Genomic DNA, 14,795 nt, shown 5'->3' on the forward strand with positions numbered 1-14,795 from the left:
TGTCGATATAACGAGAAAATTAAGTCGTTATAACGAGAAAACAACTCTCGTTATGTCGATATAACGAGAAAATTAAGTCGTTATAACGAGAAAACAACTCTCGTTATGTCGATATAATGAGAAAATAAGTCGTTATAACGAGAAAACAAGAAGGAAAAAAAAATAATGCATGGCCGCTTAGAACTTCCGTAAGGATCTGTTGTCTTCCGTGATGATTTTTTTTTGGTGTGTAATTTTAAACTAAAAGCACATATAATCAGCCATTCCAGGATTTCTATTTTCATGTATGAAATGAATGCTGTCTAGGATCCACTGATCTGTTATGATTTTTTCCCTCACTGTAAGACATGTAGACAGTGTTTAACTGAAATGTGTTAATTTGTTGGATTTTGATTTGCTTTGGTTTTATCAATGACTTTTTTTTATAAGAAATTATTCTTACCAAAGTCTTGCGTAGATGTTTTGTAGTTGTCTCTCTTCCTTGTTGTTCCTCTGACATGATTCATACTTTTTGAATATTTCACCTTTACAATAAAAGGAAAAGTAAGAAAGTGTCTAATTCATTTTCTGACTATTTGTGCAAAAGGTGTCATCGTATAACTCCACAGATTATAACAGTACAAATTCATCTAAATAACAAATTTGTTGTGCCACAAGACTGTCTACTCGGGCACTTTGTCGTTCTCCACACAATTGCATATTAACTGCATGAAAAAAAATTTGTATAATTTTTTTATGGTTTAGACGTAAAACTGCAAATATCGTATATATGTGTGTGTGTGTACTTGTTTATGATACACTGTGGTGACCAAATGTCCCCACAAGGATAGTAAAACCTGAAAATTTTGACATTGTGGGGACCAGTCTGCGGTCCCCATGAGGGAAAAAAAATAAAAAATAGTAAATGATGTTTATCTGAAAGTGTAACAATGCAAACAGGTTTTCTGTGAGGGGTAGGTTTGTGTGTGTGTGTGTGTGTGTGTGCTTTTTTTGTGACACATTGAAAACAGTTTATAAATAAATAAAGTTTGACATATATATTTGCCATTTATAAATCAGGCCCTAGAGCTGATGATATGTTTGATTTTAATATGTATTTTTTTGCCCAGATGTATTTTCATGTTTGCAAACCAGCTTTACTAACTTTTACAAGATAACTGTAAAATAGTTTGGGAAAATGTACTATTCTTGAGTAAAGATAATGGCCATAAGCCAGTTCAAATAAGTAATGGATCTGTTGTCTTCCGTGATGATTTTTTTTTGGTGTGTAATTTTAAACTAAAAGCACATATAATCAGCCACTCCAGGATTTTCTATGTCTCATGTATGAAATTAATGCTGTCTAGGATCCACTGATCTGTTATGATTTTTTCCCTCACTGTAAGACATGTAGACAGTGTTTAACTGAAATGTGTTAATTTGTTGGATTTTGCTTTGGTTAATTTCCTTTGGTTTTATCAATGACTTTTTTTTATAAGAAATTATTCTTACCAAAGTCTTGCGTAGATGTTTTGTAGTTGTCTCTCTTCCTTGTTGTTCCTCTGACATGATTCATACTTTTTGAATATTTCACCTTTACAATAAAAGGAAAAGTAAGAAAGTGTCTAATTCATTTTCTGACTATTTGTGCAAAAGGTGTCATCGTATAACTCCACAGATTATAACAGTACAAATTCATCTAAATAACAAATTTGTTGTGCCACAAGACTGTCTACTCGGACACTTTGTCGTTCTCCACACAATTGCATATTAACTGCATGAAAAAAAATTTTTATAATTTTTTTATGGTTTAGACGTAAAACTGCAAATATCGTATATATGTGTGTGTGTGTACTTGTTTATGATACACTGTGGTGACCAAATGTCCCCACAAGGATAGTAAAACCTGAAAATTTTGACATTGTGGGGACCAGTCTGCGGTCCCCATGAGGGAAAAAAAATAAAATATAGTAAATGATGTTTATCTGAAATTGTAACAATGCAAACAGGTTTTCTGTGAGGGGTAGGTTTGTGTGTGTGTGTGTGTGTGTGTGTGTGTGTGTGCTTTTTTTGTGACACATTGAAAACAGTTTATAAATAAATAAAGTTTGACATAACAGTTAGCCTACTGTGTACCTTACCTGTCTAGAATACTAGGCCATCTCTGGGTTGGATTTAAATCGTTTGAAGTCTTGGTGCTGTCGCCATCTCTGAAAAGCAATTTGATGTTAATACAACTCTTTTTGCTTGTGACCTCTTCTCTTAACAAGGTTTCAACAGATAGACAACAGATAATTCCTCAGATGGCTGCCTTTTGAATTATCTATTGTATTAATAATAAAGTTGCTAATTACTGATGGCTACAAGCTGTCAGAACTAACACTTCTCAGACAACACTGCACACTTACTGCATACTTTCCCTGGCTGCTGAAATTTTTAGCTTATTATTATGAAAGGAGTGAAACTATTTCCTTATGAAATAAATTCTTTGTGAAGCCAAACACTCAGGAACTCTCGCAATGCAAATGCCATGCCACAAAACACTGGGCTTTGAGCTCCTCGTGAAGCCAAACACTCAGAAACAATGGGCTTTGATCAAGATAGGAAGATCTGGAAGAAAGACCATTTGCTCTTCAGTCCCTTCACCCATCCTTCCCCCCTGGACACATGGTCCAGGTTACTAAAAGTTGACAGAGAAATGCCAATAACTCAAGTTGCTATGCTCACATAAAACATTAATATATCTTCAGGATTCATGATCATAAACTTTTCATGTTTGGTGTCATTTTAAAGGTCTTTGTGCGATTGGTAAATTGGTCTCAATTTAAAAGTAGTCATTTATATTATGAGAAAGATTTAAAACTTTTGTAGAATTCTGTTGTGCTGAGGAGGGGGTGTGTCCCCCTTTAGGGGTCTGTGAGAATGTTTATCTATCTCCAGCCAGGTGTGACCCTTGATCACCGAACCTAATAACCAAAAGGCCTTTTATGTTTTTACAACTGATGTAAAGATTTATTTGTTTTTGTTCAGGTAGTATTTAAGGGAAAGTTGCAAATCAGTCATTGTGATTCTGTATCCAGAAAGCCCGTAGTATGTGTAGCATTTGGACCAATCAGACACACAACTTTTTGTTATATTTAACAAATAATATCTAATGCCCCCTCACCTAACCAAAGGGCCAATTACGAGGGTCTATGGACCCTTCCCCCGAAATGCACCTAACACCTCAGAAAGGCAGAACAGGCCTCTGGCTCCATGGTAACCAATGAGGAGCAGTAGGCACATCATTGGAGACCTTCTGATTCCTGTCTATCGCTGATGTTAGCAAGTTGTACGGGAAAGGACTAAGTGAATTACACTTTTTGTCATAAGCAAGCAGTAGGTGGCAGGCAAAACAGGTATTAGTCTACCTACACCCCCTGACTAACATCAGACTGGCGAATTTGTGATCGTAAGATCCACGTAAGGCCAGCGTGAGACTTAAAAGAGACATTAGGTCCCCAGTGAACGGATAATTGAAAGTAGAGAGTCCGGAATAATCAAATATCTAAATTAATATTTGTGATCATTAAATGTAGGCAATATTTCTAATTAAAAACTGATCACGTGAAATTGGAGTCAGATTGAACACGGAGCTAGACTAAAAATTATACTAAATCCTGATAAATTCAGAAGCACAAGTAAAAGACCAAATACGCATTAAACCTTCGATCAGCCGCTGGATTCCACTTTTTGGGCTGGCGGGTGGATTCTTACAATTATAAGCTAAGTTGTGTCTGAATAATGCAAGGTAAAATTTTGAACACTATTATATAGTGAACACTAAAAAGAAAAGGAAAAATATTCATATAAAAATATTTTTTTCTATGAAAGTGTGTAAAATACACACCTACACACTTTTCAATGTCCATTTGGTGTGTGTGTGCAATGTTTATACATCTGGGCCTGTATTCACAAAACATCTTAAGGCTAAAAGTAGCTCATAACTCACTGATTTAGGAGAAAATCTTAAAAATAATGGGCGTGTCAGTCTTAAATTTAAGACTCCTAAATTTTTGCTCTAAGAGTATTTCATAAAGCATTTTAGCACTACAACTATCTCCTAAATCTGTGAAATGCTAGGAGTAGTGGAGAGGTCTCCTAAGTCACTAAGACCAAGCCACAAACTATCCTAAAATGGCTGTTGCCGGCAATCTGCCTTGGAATGTAAACATTTTAGAAACAGTTGACGATAATGAGCTTTTAAAAAGGTATATCGCCTTAATTGCGGGGGTATTATGACTGTTGTAGAACTTGTCGGGGACAATTTTCCTTTTATTAGCCTATATCCTTGTCTTCATTAACCAGTTGGGCAAGAAGTAACAGTCAGTCCTAAATTTAAGACTCCTAAATTTTTGCTCTAAGAGTATTTCATAAAGCATTTTAGCACTACAACTAGCTCCTAAATCTGTGAAATGCTAGGAGTAGTGGAGAGGTCTCCTAAGTCACTAAGACCAAGCCACAAACTATCCTAAAATGGCTGTTGCCGGCAATCTGCCTTGGAATGTAAACATTTTAGAAACAGTTGACGATAATGAGCTTTTAAAAAGGTATATCGCCTTAATTGCGGGGGTATTATGACTGTTGTAGAACTTGTCGGGGACAATTTTCCTTTTATTAGCCTATATCCTTGTCTTCATTAACCAGTTGGGCAAGAAGTAACAGTTCTTCTTGCGTCCAGTTTGGTTTTCTTTTACGTTTGCATGTTTATATGCATATTCACTAATTGTTTACAAGAAGCATACATGTAAGAGGATGACAATTAATACTTGTTTAATTAGTGACAATTAGCCTGCATTTTTTATATTTAGCATTTAGGAAATTTGCATTTTTATTTTTAAACCTTTATTTGAATATGGCAACATAAAATCGTGCTCTACAATACTGCCCTACAAAGGCAAAATACCTTAACTCTCTAGAGTGTGAAACTGAGAGAAATGACTTTAAAGTTTTTTACTTGTCCAGCCAAACTAGTTATAGGTAGGACACTGGAAATTTGGCAATTAGATGTTTTAGTAATGAAAATTATCTACGTTAAAAAATTGTGAGCTCAAACTTGATTTTTACCCCCGTTTTGAAGTTAATGTATTCTGCCTTTGCATTGTCTGCAAACGTGAGAAGTCACACCAAGGCAAAAGGATATAACTTCCACATTATCAATATTTGGTTGCTGATCATCATTTATCATCATCATGATCATCATCATAATAATTTACAAAATTGTTATAGCAACACCTGTATAAAATCTAGTGATCATGGGCTGTCTCATATAGGCTATTGTATATAGTAATGTGTATTGTTTTTTTGTTTTTTTTTGGACCGTAACAAGCAGACTAAAAGTTAAACATGTGAGTGGATACCAATTTATTTGCTATGCTCATTAACGTAAAAAAAAAGATGCTAGACATAGCATATTGCTTATATGTTGACTTGTATGAAATAGCCTAACCTCAAAGAACGACTTGTGGATTGATGTGAATGCCAGCAAGCAGGAATAATGCTCAGAATGCTTGTGGATTAAACATCTCCGATGATGTTCATCGCCATGGATTGATTTTATCGGGTTACAATAAAAGGTAGGATATGGATTTAATTTGCGAACTGTTAGTAGGCTACTGATTTTATGATTTATCATACGGCATTCGAGTCCACACGTGTCCAGCTAGAAGTGACAGTCTGGTGAATATTCTGCATTACAAAAAGAAAAAAAAATATTTAAAGGTTATTCACGATTACATATTGCTGCCATGGTATCTAGTCTTTACAGTGCTTTGTTATATGGAGCTGTCTGGTAGATCGCAATCTATCTAATTCGTTTGTCTACACCATAATTACAATGCAGCAGACTTTAATGGACAGTAAAACAAAGGCAGAACACCGTATAACTCCAAGCCGGCACCATAACTTCATATTGACGAACGGCTAAACAAAGTCAGAACGCCGTAACTCAGTTTGAGAGTTCCAAGCAAAGTGAAAGAGCCGTAACTGGTGTCATACGGTGCTCTGCCTTGGTTTCTCCGGGGCTTTTCAAAGTTACAGTTGAGACGACTCATTATTTTCTCGGAAAAACAACAAAATTGACTCAAGATACTTATACACATGATAAATGATGTCTTGAATGTCCCAAAAATATAAATAACTCATTTTAAAAAAAATTGAAATTACGGTCTTTTGCCTTTGCACGGCAGAATATTTCTATGTATAAATATCTGAAAGAGCCTGCCTCTGTCAGCCAATCACTGTGTGCATAGTTAGTAAGCATGCTGACATCATCCATAGCAACGAGGTCAACCCCGCCCTTACTCTTAACTTGAGACTTTAATGGACAGTAAAACAAAGGCAGAACACCGTATAACTCCAAGCCGGCACCATAACTTCATATTGACGAACGGCTAAACAAAGTCAGAACGCCGTAACTCAGTTTGAGCGTTCCAAGCAAAGTGAAAGAGCGTAACTGGTGTCATACGGTGCTCTGCCTTGGTTTCTCCGGGGCTTTTCAAAGTTACAGTTGAGACGACTCATTATTTTCTCGGAAAAACAACAAAATTGACTCAAGATACTTATACACATGATAAATGATGTCTTGAATGTCCCAAAAATATAAATAACTCATTTTCAAAAAAAATTGAAATTACGGTCTTTTGCCTTTGCACGGCAGAATATTTCTATGTATAAATCTCTGAAAGAGCCTGCCTCTGTCAGCCAATCACTGTGTGCATAGTTAGTAAGCATGCTGACATCATCCATAGCAACGAGGTCAACCCCGCCCTTACTCTTAACTTGAGACTTCTCTCCATTCCTTAGTAAAAGTTTGTCTCAGCAGCTTTGTGAATTGGTTTTAATTTGGTTTTCTTAGCTAAAAACTTTTACTGCTATTTATGAGAACCCTTAATGGTAAGATACAATGTTTTGTGAATACGGGCCCAAATTCAAACACATTTTTACTATAGCACAACTAATAACAAAATCCACAAGAGGGCGTAAAGCTTGTTAACAAGCACTGGAATAGAATTCCTGACACATGCTTTATTATCACATTGTTTTATGTTTTCCCCTTTCTTTTATTCCTTGAATGTTTTATGTCTCTCATTTGTATTTATCGTGAACACTTCACAATTCACTTCAGTTTTCTCAGTGACGTTACTACATGACATAATAGATATTTCAAATGATTTGAATCTATCTAGAGCTAAGCCTTATCTCCTTAAACATGTCAGAGTGTTGCTTTGCTACTGTTCTGGATGATTCTCCTGTAGTGTTTGGTTTTGGAAGCTACTCTGTTTTAGAACAATTTGTATTGTGAAACATGCTAAATAAATATAAATTTAAGTGAATGTATTATTATTATTATTATTAAGAATTTCCTAAATTCACTTGTGTTGACAATGAACACAGCTCTGTCTCTTGTATTTGGCCACTAGAGGGAGGTATGAAGATATCTGTTTGGCCCAGACAAATGTTGGGAAGGTACAGATCTGTTTCTCTGCTTATGCTCTCTATTTAGTTTAAGCTTTCTGTTTGAGCTCTGTATTAATCTTAACTACACTGGCTGTGATTAACTCTCAGATCCAGTTATTGCCGTCTGATCCAGCATATAAAGAAACGTGCCACAAATGTTCCTGTAAAAGTTTCACGCTGAGATGTGCCTGCAAACTATGTGTGATTTTGCAATTGCCTAGTTTCAGTTTGCTAATCCCACACTTCTTTTCACACTAAGAAACAGCCTTCATGAGAAGTTTATATAGGTAATGTGTTTTGCACTTACAGATCAAGTTTGGAAGGGCCTCAAACCTGCAAAATGTGTGAAAAATAATTCGGACAGAGTGACTTGGTTGGCGTCACACTTCAAAATTAACGTCACTAGAATGTTGGCTGAGGAATAACTGTAGTCACAGGATATGGGAGCATGGAGAGACAACTATTACTTTTATGTTGAACATTTAGAATGATTTAACATATATAGTTTTTCCTATTATATGAATTATTTGTTGATTTTGTTATGTTTATTTGTTATATTTATATTTGTGTATGATGGGCATCATCAATACAGCTTTTAAAACCGATCGTAAACCCCCATAAAGAGGGAGAAAAAGAAGTGGACAAAGGAATAGTTTTCCCAAAAACTTCACCCAGGTTTGAATATGTGCAAGCATTGATGGTAATTGAGAACTAGGGGAATATTTTGTAAGAAATAATGGTTTTCAGTCACAAAGTTATGACATCAGAAAACTAAAATAGTTAAAATAAATAAAATAGTGCACATTTCTTATTTACCAGAATGTCACGATCACCCCATTATGGTATCATCTTAACAGTCAGATATAGATTATATGAATCCAATATCTCAAACATGATCACACTTATATTATTATAACAAATATATATTGCTTATTAGATTTTAAAGATTCATACTTCAGTCATCTCTTTGTTATTTTATAGCTAGTGTTACAATCACACTTTTAACCATCAATCCTTCAATGAATCAAACAATCAATCAGTGATTAAATCAATAAAAAGAATGACAATTTTACACAAAAACATGTTAAAACGTTCTCAGAGAGTCTGTCTATCTGTCCATCCATCCATTCACCTTTCTGTAGAATGCACTAAATCATATGAAATAAATGGCATAATTGGATAAATGGATGGATGAAATGTTCCTAAACGATGCTTATTAGATTTTAAAGATTCATACTTCAGTCATACAATTGTTATTTTATAGCTAGTGTTACAATCACACTTTTAACCATCAATCCTTCAATGAATCAAACAATCAATCAGTGATTAAATCAATAAAAAGAATGACAATTTTACACAAAAACATGTTAAAACGTTCTCAGAGAGTCTGTCTATCTGTCCATCCATCCATTCACCTTTCTGTAGAATGCACTAAATCATATGAAATAAATGGCATAATTGGATAAATGGATGGATGAAATGTTCCTAAACGATCATGTGTCCAAATCTTGAAATGCTTTTCATACTCCTACCACTCAGGGGCAACAAAACACTTTGAAAACTACCTTAAAGGACATTATGGTGAATAAAGTGGGGGGAGGGCATGGAAACAGAAAACCTATCAAGTGCAGTTCAGAACTGCAGTCTTCATTACTAACCTGATTACAATGAGCCTGCAATAGTTTGTGATGCACCTTTTGAATGTGGTTGCCATGGGAACGTTAGTGATGGTTTTAGCCCTCATAAGCTGCAGTCTCTTTGACAAATTCTGTTGCCTTAGCTCATGCTGTGCTCTACTCTACTCTAGCATAGCATATACAAATAAACACAAGTACTGTTATTTAGGTACAATATGGAGATATAATTACATCACAAAATCAGTACTCAGGTTCCCCTGAGATACAAATTACAGTGATGTAAGAGGATATGAGAGTGTAAGTATGACTGAATTATTCAGTATGCACATTAAACATTATAAATTGCTGTCGCTATGGTAACGCTGATATGCATTAGCAAGGCCTCTGTTAGGGTTTGTCATAGTGATGCCTGTTGACATTTGTGTAAAACATTCATAGAAATTGCTTTGGAAAACAAGATGGTCACACGTGTTTGGGAACTGCATAAAATGACACAGTTTTGTGTTTTCTAGTGGCCGCTCTTTCTCTCGCTTATACAGGCTTGCTTTGCTCCAGTGCATATATCGTATTTGACAGCAAGTGTTTGCTCATAATCATTGGCTTCATATTCTGCTGACTAAATCTAAATGACCTAAATGGAGGATCTCTTGTGCTTCTCTGCAGCTGTAGAGTGTTAGTACAGGAAGCCTTCAGACAGTTCTCAGTTTTAAATTTTCTAAGGATGTTAGGTCTAGTTTGTTTCTTCTGTGTTACTAGTAACATAATATAATATAATATAATATAATCAGTCCATCCGTTTTGAAAACTACCATATGTAGGGTTTTAGGGACGCTTGATATAATATAATGTATTATTACATTAGGGCTGTCAATAGATTACAATTTTAAACCTTAAATGGATGAATGTTCTGCCAATCATTATTACATATTTGGGTCTTTTGCAACCCAGATATCTAACTGCTGCAATAGCAAAAACAATTTTTTTTTAAACGTACCAACGAAACATACCAATTTGCAAAACTAATGAAATGCACAGTTTATATAAAAATGTATGACTAGTAATTTCTTACTGTTAAATTCTGAAAAAAACAGAGGTGCTAATTAGGTGTGCTATTTGATAGCAATCTTTCCTCCGAAAGCCACATTTCTAGCATTTGTAAAACCAAATTTTCCATCTCAAAAATATATCTAAATTACGACCTATGCTCTCAATGGCAAATGCAGAAACGTTAAATCATGCGTTCGTGAGCTCAAGGTTAGATTATTGTAATGGTCCATTGGGTGGTTGCTCTGCACGCACAATAAACAAACTCCAGTTGGTTCAATATGCAGCAGCTAGAGTTCTTACTAGAACCCAGACATATTGCATGACCATATTAGCCAGGTTCTGTCAACACTGCACTGGCTCCCTATTAAACATTGTATAGATTTAAAAATCTTGCTAATTACCTATAAAGCCCTAAATGGATTAGCACCTCAGTATTTTAGCGAGCTCTTATTGCATTATAGTCCTTCATGTCCGCTATGATCTCAAAACTCTTGCCATCTGATAACACCTAGAATATCAAAATGAACTGCGGGCAGCAGATCCTTTTCCTATTTAGCTCCCAAACTCTGGAACAATCTACCTAAGACTGTTTGGGAGGCAGACACAATCTGTCAGTTTAAATATAGATTAAAAACCTCTGGAATCTCTTTAACCTGGCTTAAACTCAACACACTAAAACATCTCTATAATTCAAATCAGTTAAGGGATTGTTAGGCTTCATTAATTAGGTCAACCGGAACCGGGAACACTTCCCATAATACCCGATGTGCTTGTTACATCGTTAGAAGAATGCTAATATCTATGCTAATATTAGTCTGTTTTGTTTTTATTCTGAGGTTACCGTAGCCACCAGATTCAGACTGTATCCAGATCAGATGTTTACTGCAGTCACCCGGATCCAGTCCATATCCAGACCAGATGGTGGATCAGCACCTAGAGATGACCTCGACAGCCCTGAATGTCAGCAGAGACCATGTCAACTAGATGAGCCCCTAAAACAGATCCCCTCCGAAGACCTCATCACCTAGACGGCCATCGGGACAAGACCACGGGAACCAGCTGAGTCCTCTGCACAATCTGACTTTGTTGCACCCTAGAATTAAACTGCTGGTTTCGCCTGGCCAGTGGAGGCCTGCACACCATTTTGACACACTATTTCCCTGTTTAATACTGGTAAGCTGTTTTGACACAATTTGCATTGTAAAAAGCGCTATATATAATGGTAACTTGACTTGACATTTATATTTTATTGCATACAATAAATGTTTTGCAATAAATCCATTCAAACCAGTTACATTTATGCTGATTATATTCTTTTGTTTTATGCCTACAGTAATTATGTGTGAGACACCACGTCATCATTGTCTCTCAAACAATGCCACATTGGTAAAGGTGAATTGCATGTATTGAGTCAACAATATTTAAATATTGTTGCGCAGGAGAAATGTGCATAGACTATTACACATCTCGCGTCTCTAGCGACCATATACACATTTTACAAAAAAATATTATAAATAATAATAATCAGAAAACAGACATTCTTTTAAATGTTATTAATTTTTTTTCTTGTTATATTGTTTATAATGATATATGATATGATCATGTGGATTGAGGAATACTAAGAAAGCTGATGTCTAACTTAAAAAAAATAAATAAATAAGGAGGGACAAGGTAGTCAATGACGTCCCGGGTTGCTAAAGACCTGAGGTATGCATTTAAAGGGATAGTTCACCCAAAAAGGAAAATTCTGTCTTTAATTACTCGCCCTCATGTCGTTCCAAACCCGTAAGACTTCCATTCATCTTCGGAATACAAATTAAGATATTTTTGATAAAATCCAAGAGCACTCTGATCCTCCCATAGACAGCAAGGTTACTACCACAATCAAGGTCCAGAAACGTAGCAAGAGCATTGGTAAAATAGTCCATGTGACATCAGGGGGTCAAACTTAATTTTACAAAGCTACGAGAATACTTTATGTCCACAAAGAAAACAAAAATAACAACTTTATTCAACAATTCTTCTCCTCCTCACCCTGTATGCTGTGGCGCGCCGCCATTATGGAGACAGTATCATGATGCATGTGCTTGCTTCCACTTCATGTAAACGACCAATATACCTGCTGACACATATGCGTGTTCAACGTAAGCAGCGGCACCATGAGTGTGTGTTGTTTACACAAAGTTTAGTAGTACTTATAAAGCACATATTAATACCTTATTCTGCATGACCATATTTTAGATAGCTTAATCCTGCCCCATACCTAATCAACTACTGAACCTTAGTATATATTAATAAGCAGCAAACGCTATAGTTAATGGTTAGTTGACAGTTAGAATTGGTCCAAAAAACTAAAGTGTCACCATCGTTGGATTTCTCTTGTATCCCTTTGCACTCTGTTCTCACATAAAATAAATTGAACTCAAATGTTTCATGACCATTTATTTATATATTTCATGATAAAAAAGCCATACAAAATTTGGGATAATGTTCAGTGCTATGGGTGGCGTGACAACAGAGTAGGGCATCCAAATGTATGCTTTATTAAAAGAGCATAGTCAAAACAGGCAGGATCAAACCCCAGCCAACAACAATGTCCCTGGGCAAACAAAAGAGTAATCCAATAAACAGGCAAAGGGCAGGCAGCAAATGATCACAAACCAGGGAAACAGTCCAAAGTCAAAAAACACAAAGGCAAGGCAAAACAGGCAACAGGGAAAATGCAAGGAAATGTCCGCCAACAGTTAAACAAGACTCAGCAAGCCCTGCGTTCCATTCGGAAGGGCTCATCCCTATGCCCTAATCCCTTCAAAGGGTTTACCCTCCGGAGTGAGAGCTTCGAAGGGTCGAAAAGTGTAGGGGATCAAACAAATTTTCCTTGAAGTGCCCTTCTGCATCATCATCACATGCCCACACGGAGGCGCCGTCATCATGCAAAGAATCTGCGCAAAGGATCATGGGAGCCTGAAGTGTCCATCAGTTTGGGTTTGGTTTCATGTTCATGTTTTCATGTCTTTTATTTTGGAGTTTAGTCATGGTCCCTGTTTGTGTCATGCTTCCCTTGCCCTCATGTATTCATGCCATTGGTTCTCTTGTTCATTGTGCCATGTTCTGATTGGTAGTCTTAGATATGTGTCCTGTCTCTCATTGGTTGGTTATTGTCATGTGACCTGTATTGTTTGCTATAAGTAGCCATTCTGTTGCCATTGTCTCTCGTCTTGTATTGATGATGTAACCTGCTGTTGGTGAGTCTAGTTTGTTTTATACCAAGTCAAGTCTGTTCAAGTCAAGTCTATTCAAGTCAAGTCTCTGTTTGGATTATGTTTGGATTTTGGATCACATGTGTCCTGTCTCTCATTGGTTGGTTATTGTCATGTGACCTGTATTGTTTGCTATAAGTAGCCATTCTGTTGCCATTGTCTCTCGTCTTGTATTGATGATGTAACCTGCTGTTGGTGAGTCTAGTTTGTTTTATACCAAGTCAAGTCTGTTCAAGTCATGTCTATTCAAGTCAAGTCTCTGTTTGGATTATGTTTGGATTTTGGATCACGTTTGTGAATAAAGTGCACATGGGTTCTTCACTATGCTTGCCTCCAGTGGACTGAATTTTACAGAATACAAGACCCTCAAAATGAACCCAGCAGATTGTCGTGTCTGCCTTTGTCAAGGTGATCAGGCTATTGGGGATTATGTTCAGAACTTTTGTGGACTCTGCAACCAAGTGGATTTTAATGATGTGGCCCTTAAGGGCATCTTTCAGGTGGATCTTAATGAACCCATTTGTTTCCTGCTACCTGGAGGGAAAATACACTGGTCTCTGGATAAATATATTGATCATGCTCTTTTGCTGGCTGGTTCACTGTTTACTGTGGGAGTTGCGGATGAGGAGCCCCGCAACTGTGCTGTACCCTCTGCACCAGAGCATCTTCACATCCCGACCGTCATGTCAAGAGTTGTCCACATCATGCCTACTACTACTGAGTCTGCTAACGTCATGTCTGCTAATCCAAGAGCTGCTGATGTCACACCTGCTAATCCAGGGCCTGCTCATGTCATGCCGGCCACACAAGAGTCTCTTCACAAAATGGCCGCCACTCAAGAGTCTCGTCCCATAATGGCTGCCAACCCAGAGACTTTGTACAAAATGGCCGCCATTCCAGAGCCTCGTCCCATCATGGCCATCATTCCAGAGTCTGCTCACGTCAAGACTGCCACGCCTGAGTCCCCGGCCAAGATGGCCGCCATGTCAGAGCCTCGTCACGTCACGGCCATCACATCAGAGCCCCTTCACGCCACGGCTACCAAGCAAGTTTTCCCTAAGGATTTTTTGGGGGGGGGGCTATAGTACCCAAGCTCCTGCGGATGCAGAGCTTGGGCCAGGACTGAAAAGTATGATTGCCAGTGTGATGGACCCAACACTGATGTCACCAGTGCAAGCAGCTGGCATCCCCAGGGCCTCAGCACTGGCTGTCACAGAGACTGTTCCCCTGACCTCAGTGCTTCCAGTTATGGTGGTAGCCATCCTGAGTGTTTGGGCAGCACACTGCACTTCAGAGGCCTCTTCTGTCCACGAATCTGCCTCAGAGGCCTCTCCTGTCAATGAGTCTGCTGCAGAACCTCCTGAGGCGGCGGCGT

The 14,795-nt window shown here is 37.3% G+C and overlaps 1 protein-coding gene across 1 annotated transcript in view; it reads left to right on the plus strand.

Annotated features, from left to right (window-relative positions):
• The window catches only part of LOC107567810 (spondin-1-like), a 197,787-nt gene that overhangs the window by 182,838 nt on the left and 154 nt on the right, over nucleotides 1–14,795 (plus strand). The window contains exon 14 of the mRNA XM_016253577.1: nucleotides 13,775–14,361. Within this exon, the coding sequence (XP_016109063.1) occupies nucleotides 13,775–14,361 (587 nt within the window). The remainder of the gene's footprint in view (nucleotides 1–13,774; nucleotides 14,362–14,795) is intronic.

This window comes from Sinocyclocheilus grahami, unplaced genomic scaffold, assembly GCF_001515645.1.
Source record: "Sinocyclocheilus grahami isolate Dianchi unplaced genomic scaffold, SAMN03320097.WGS_v1.1 scaffold1190.1, whole genome shotgun sequence".
Lineage (NCBI taxonomy): Eukaryota > Metazoa > Chordata > Actinopteri > Cypriniformes > Cyprinidae > Sinocyclocheilus > Sinocyclocheilus grahami.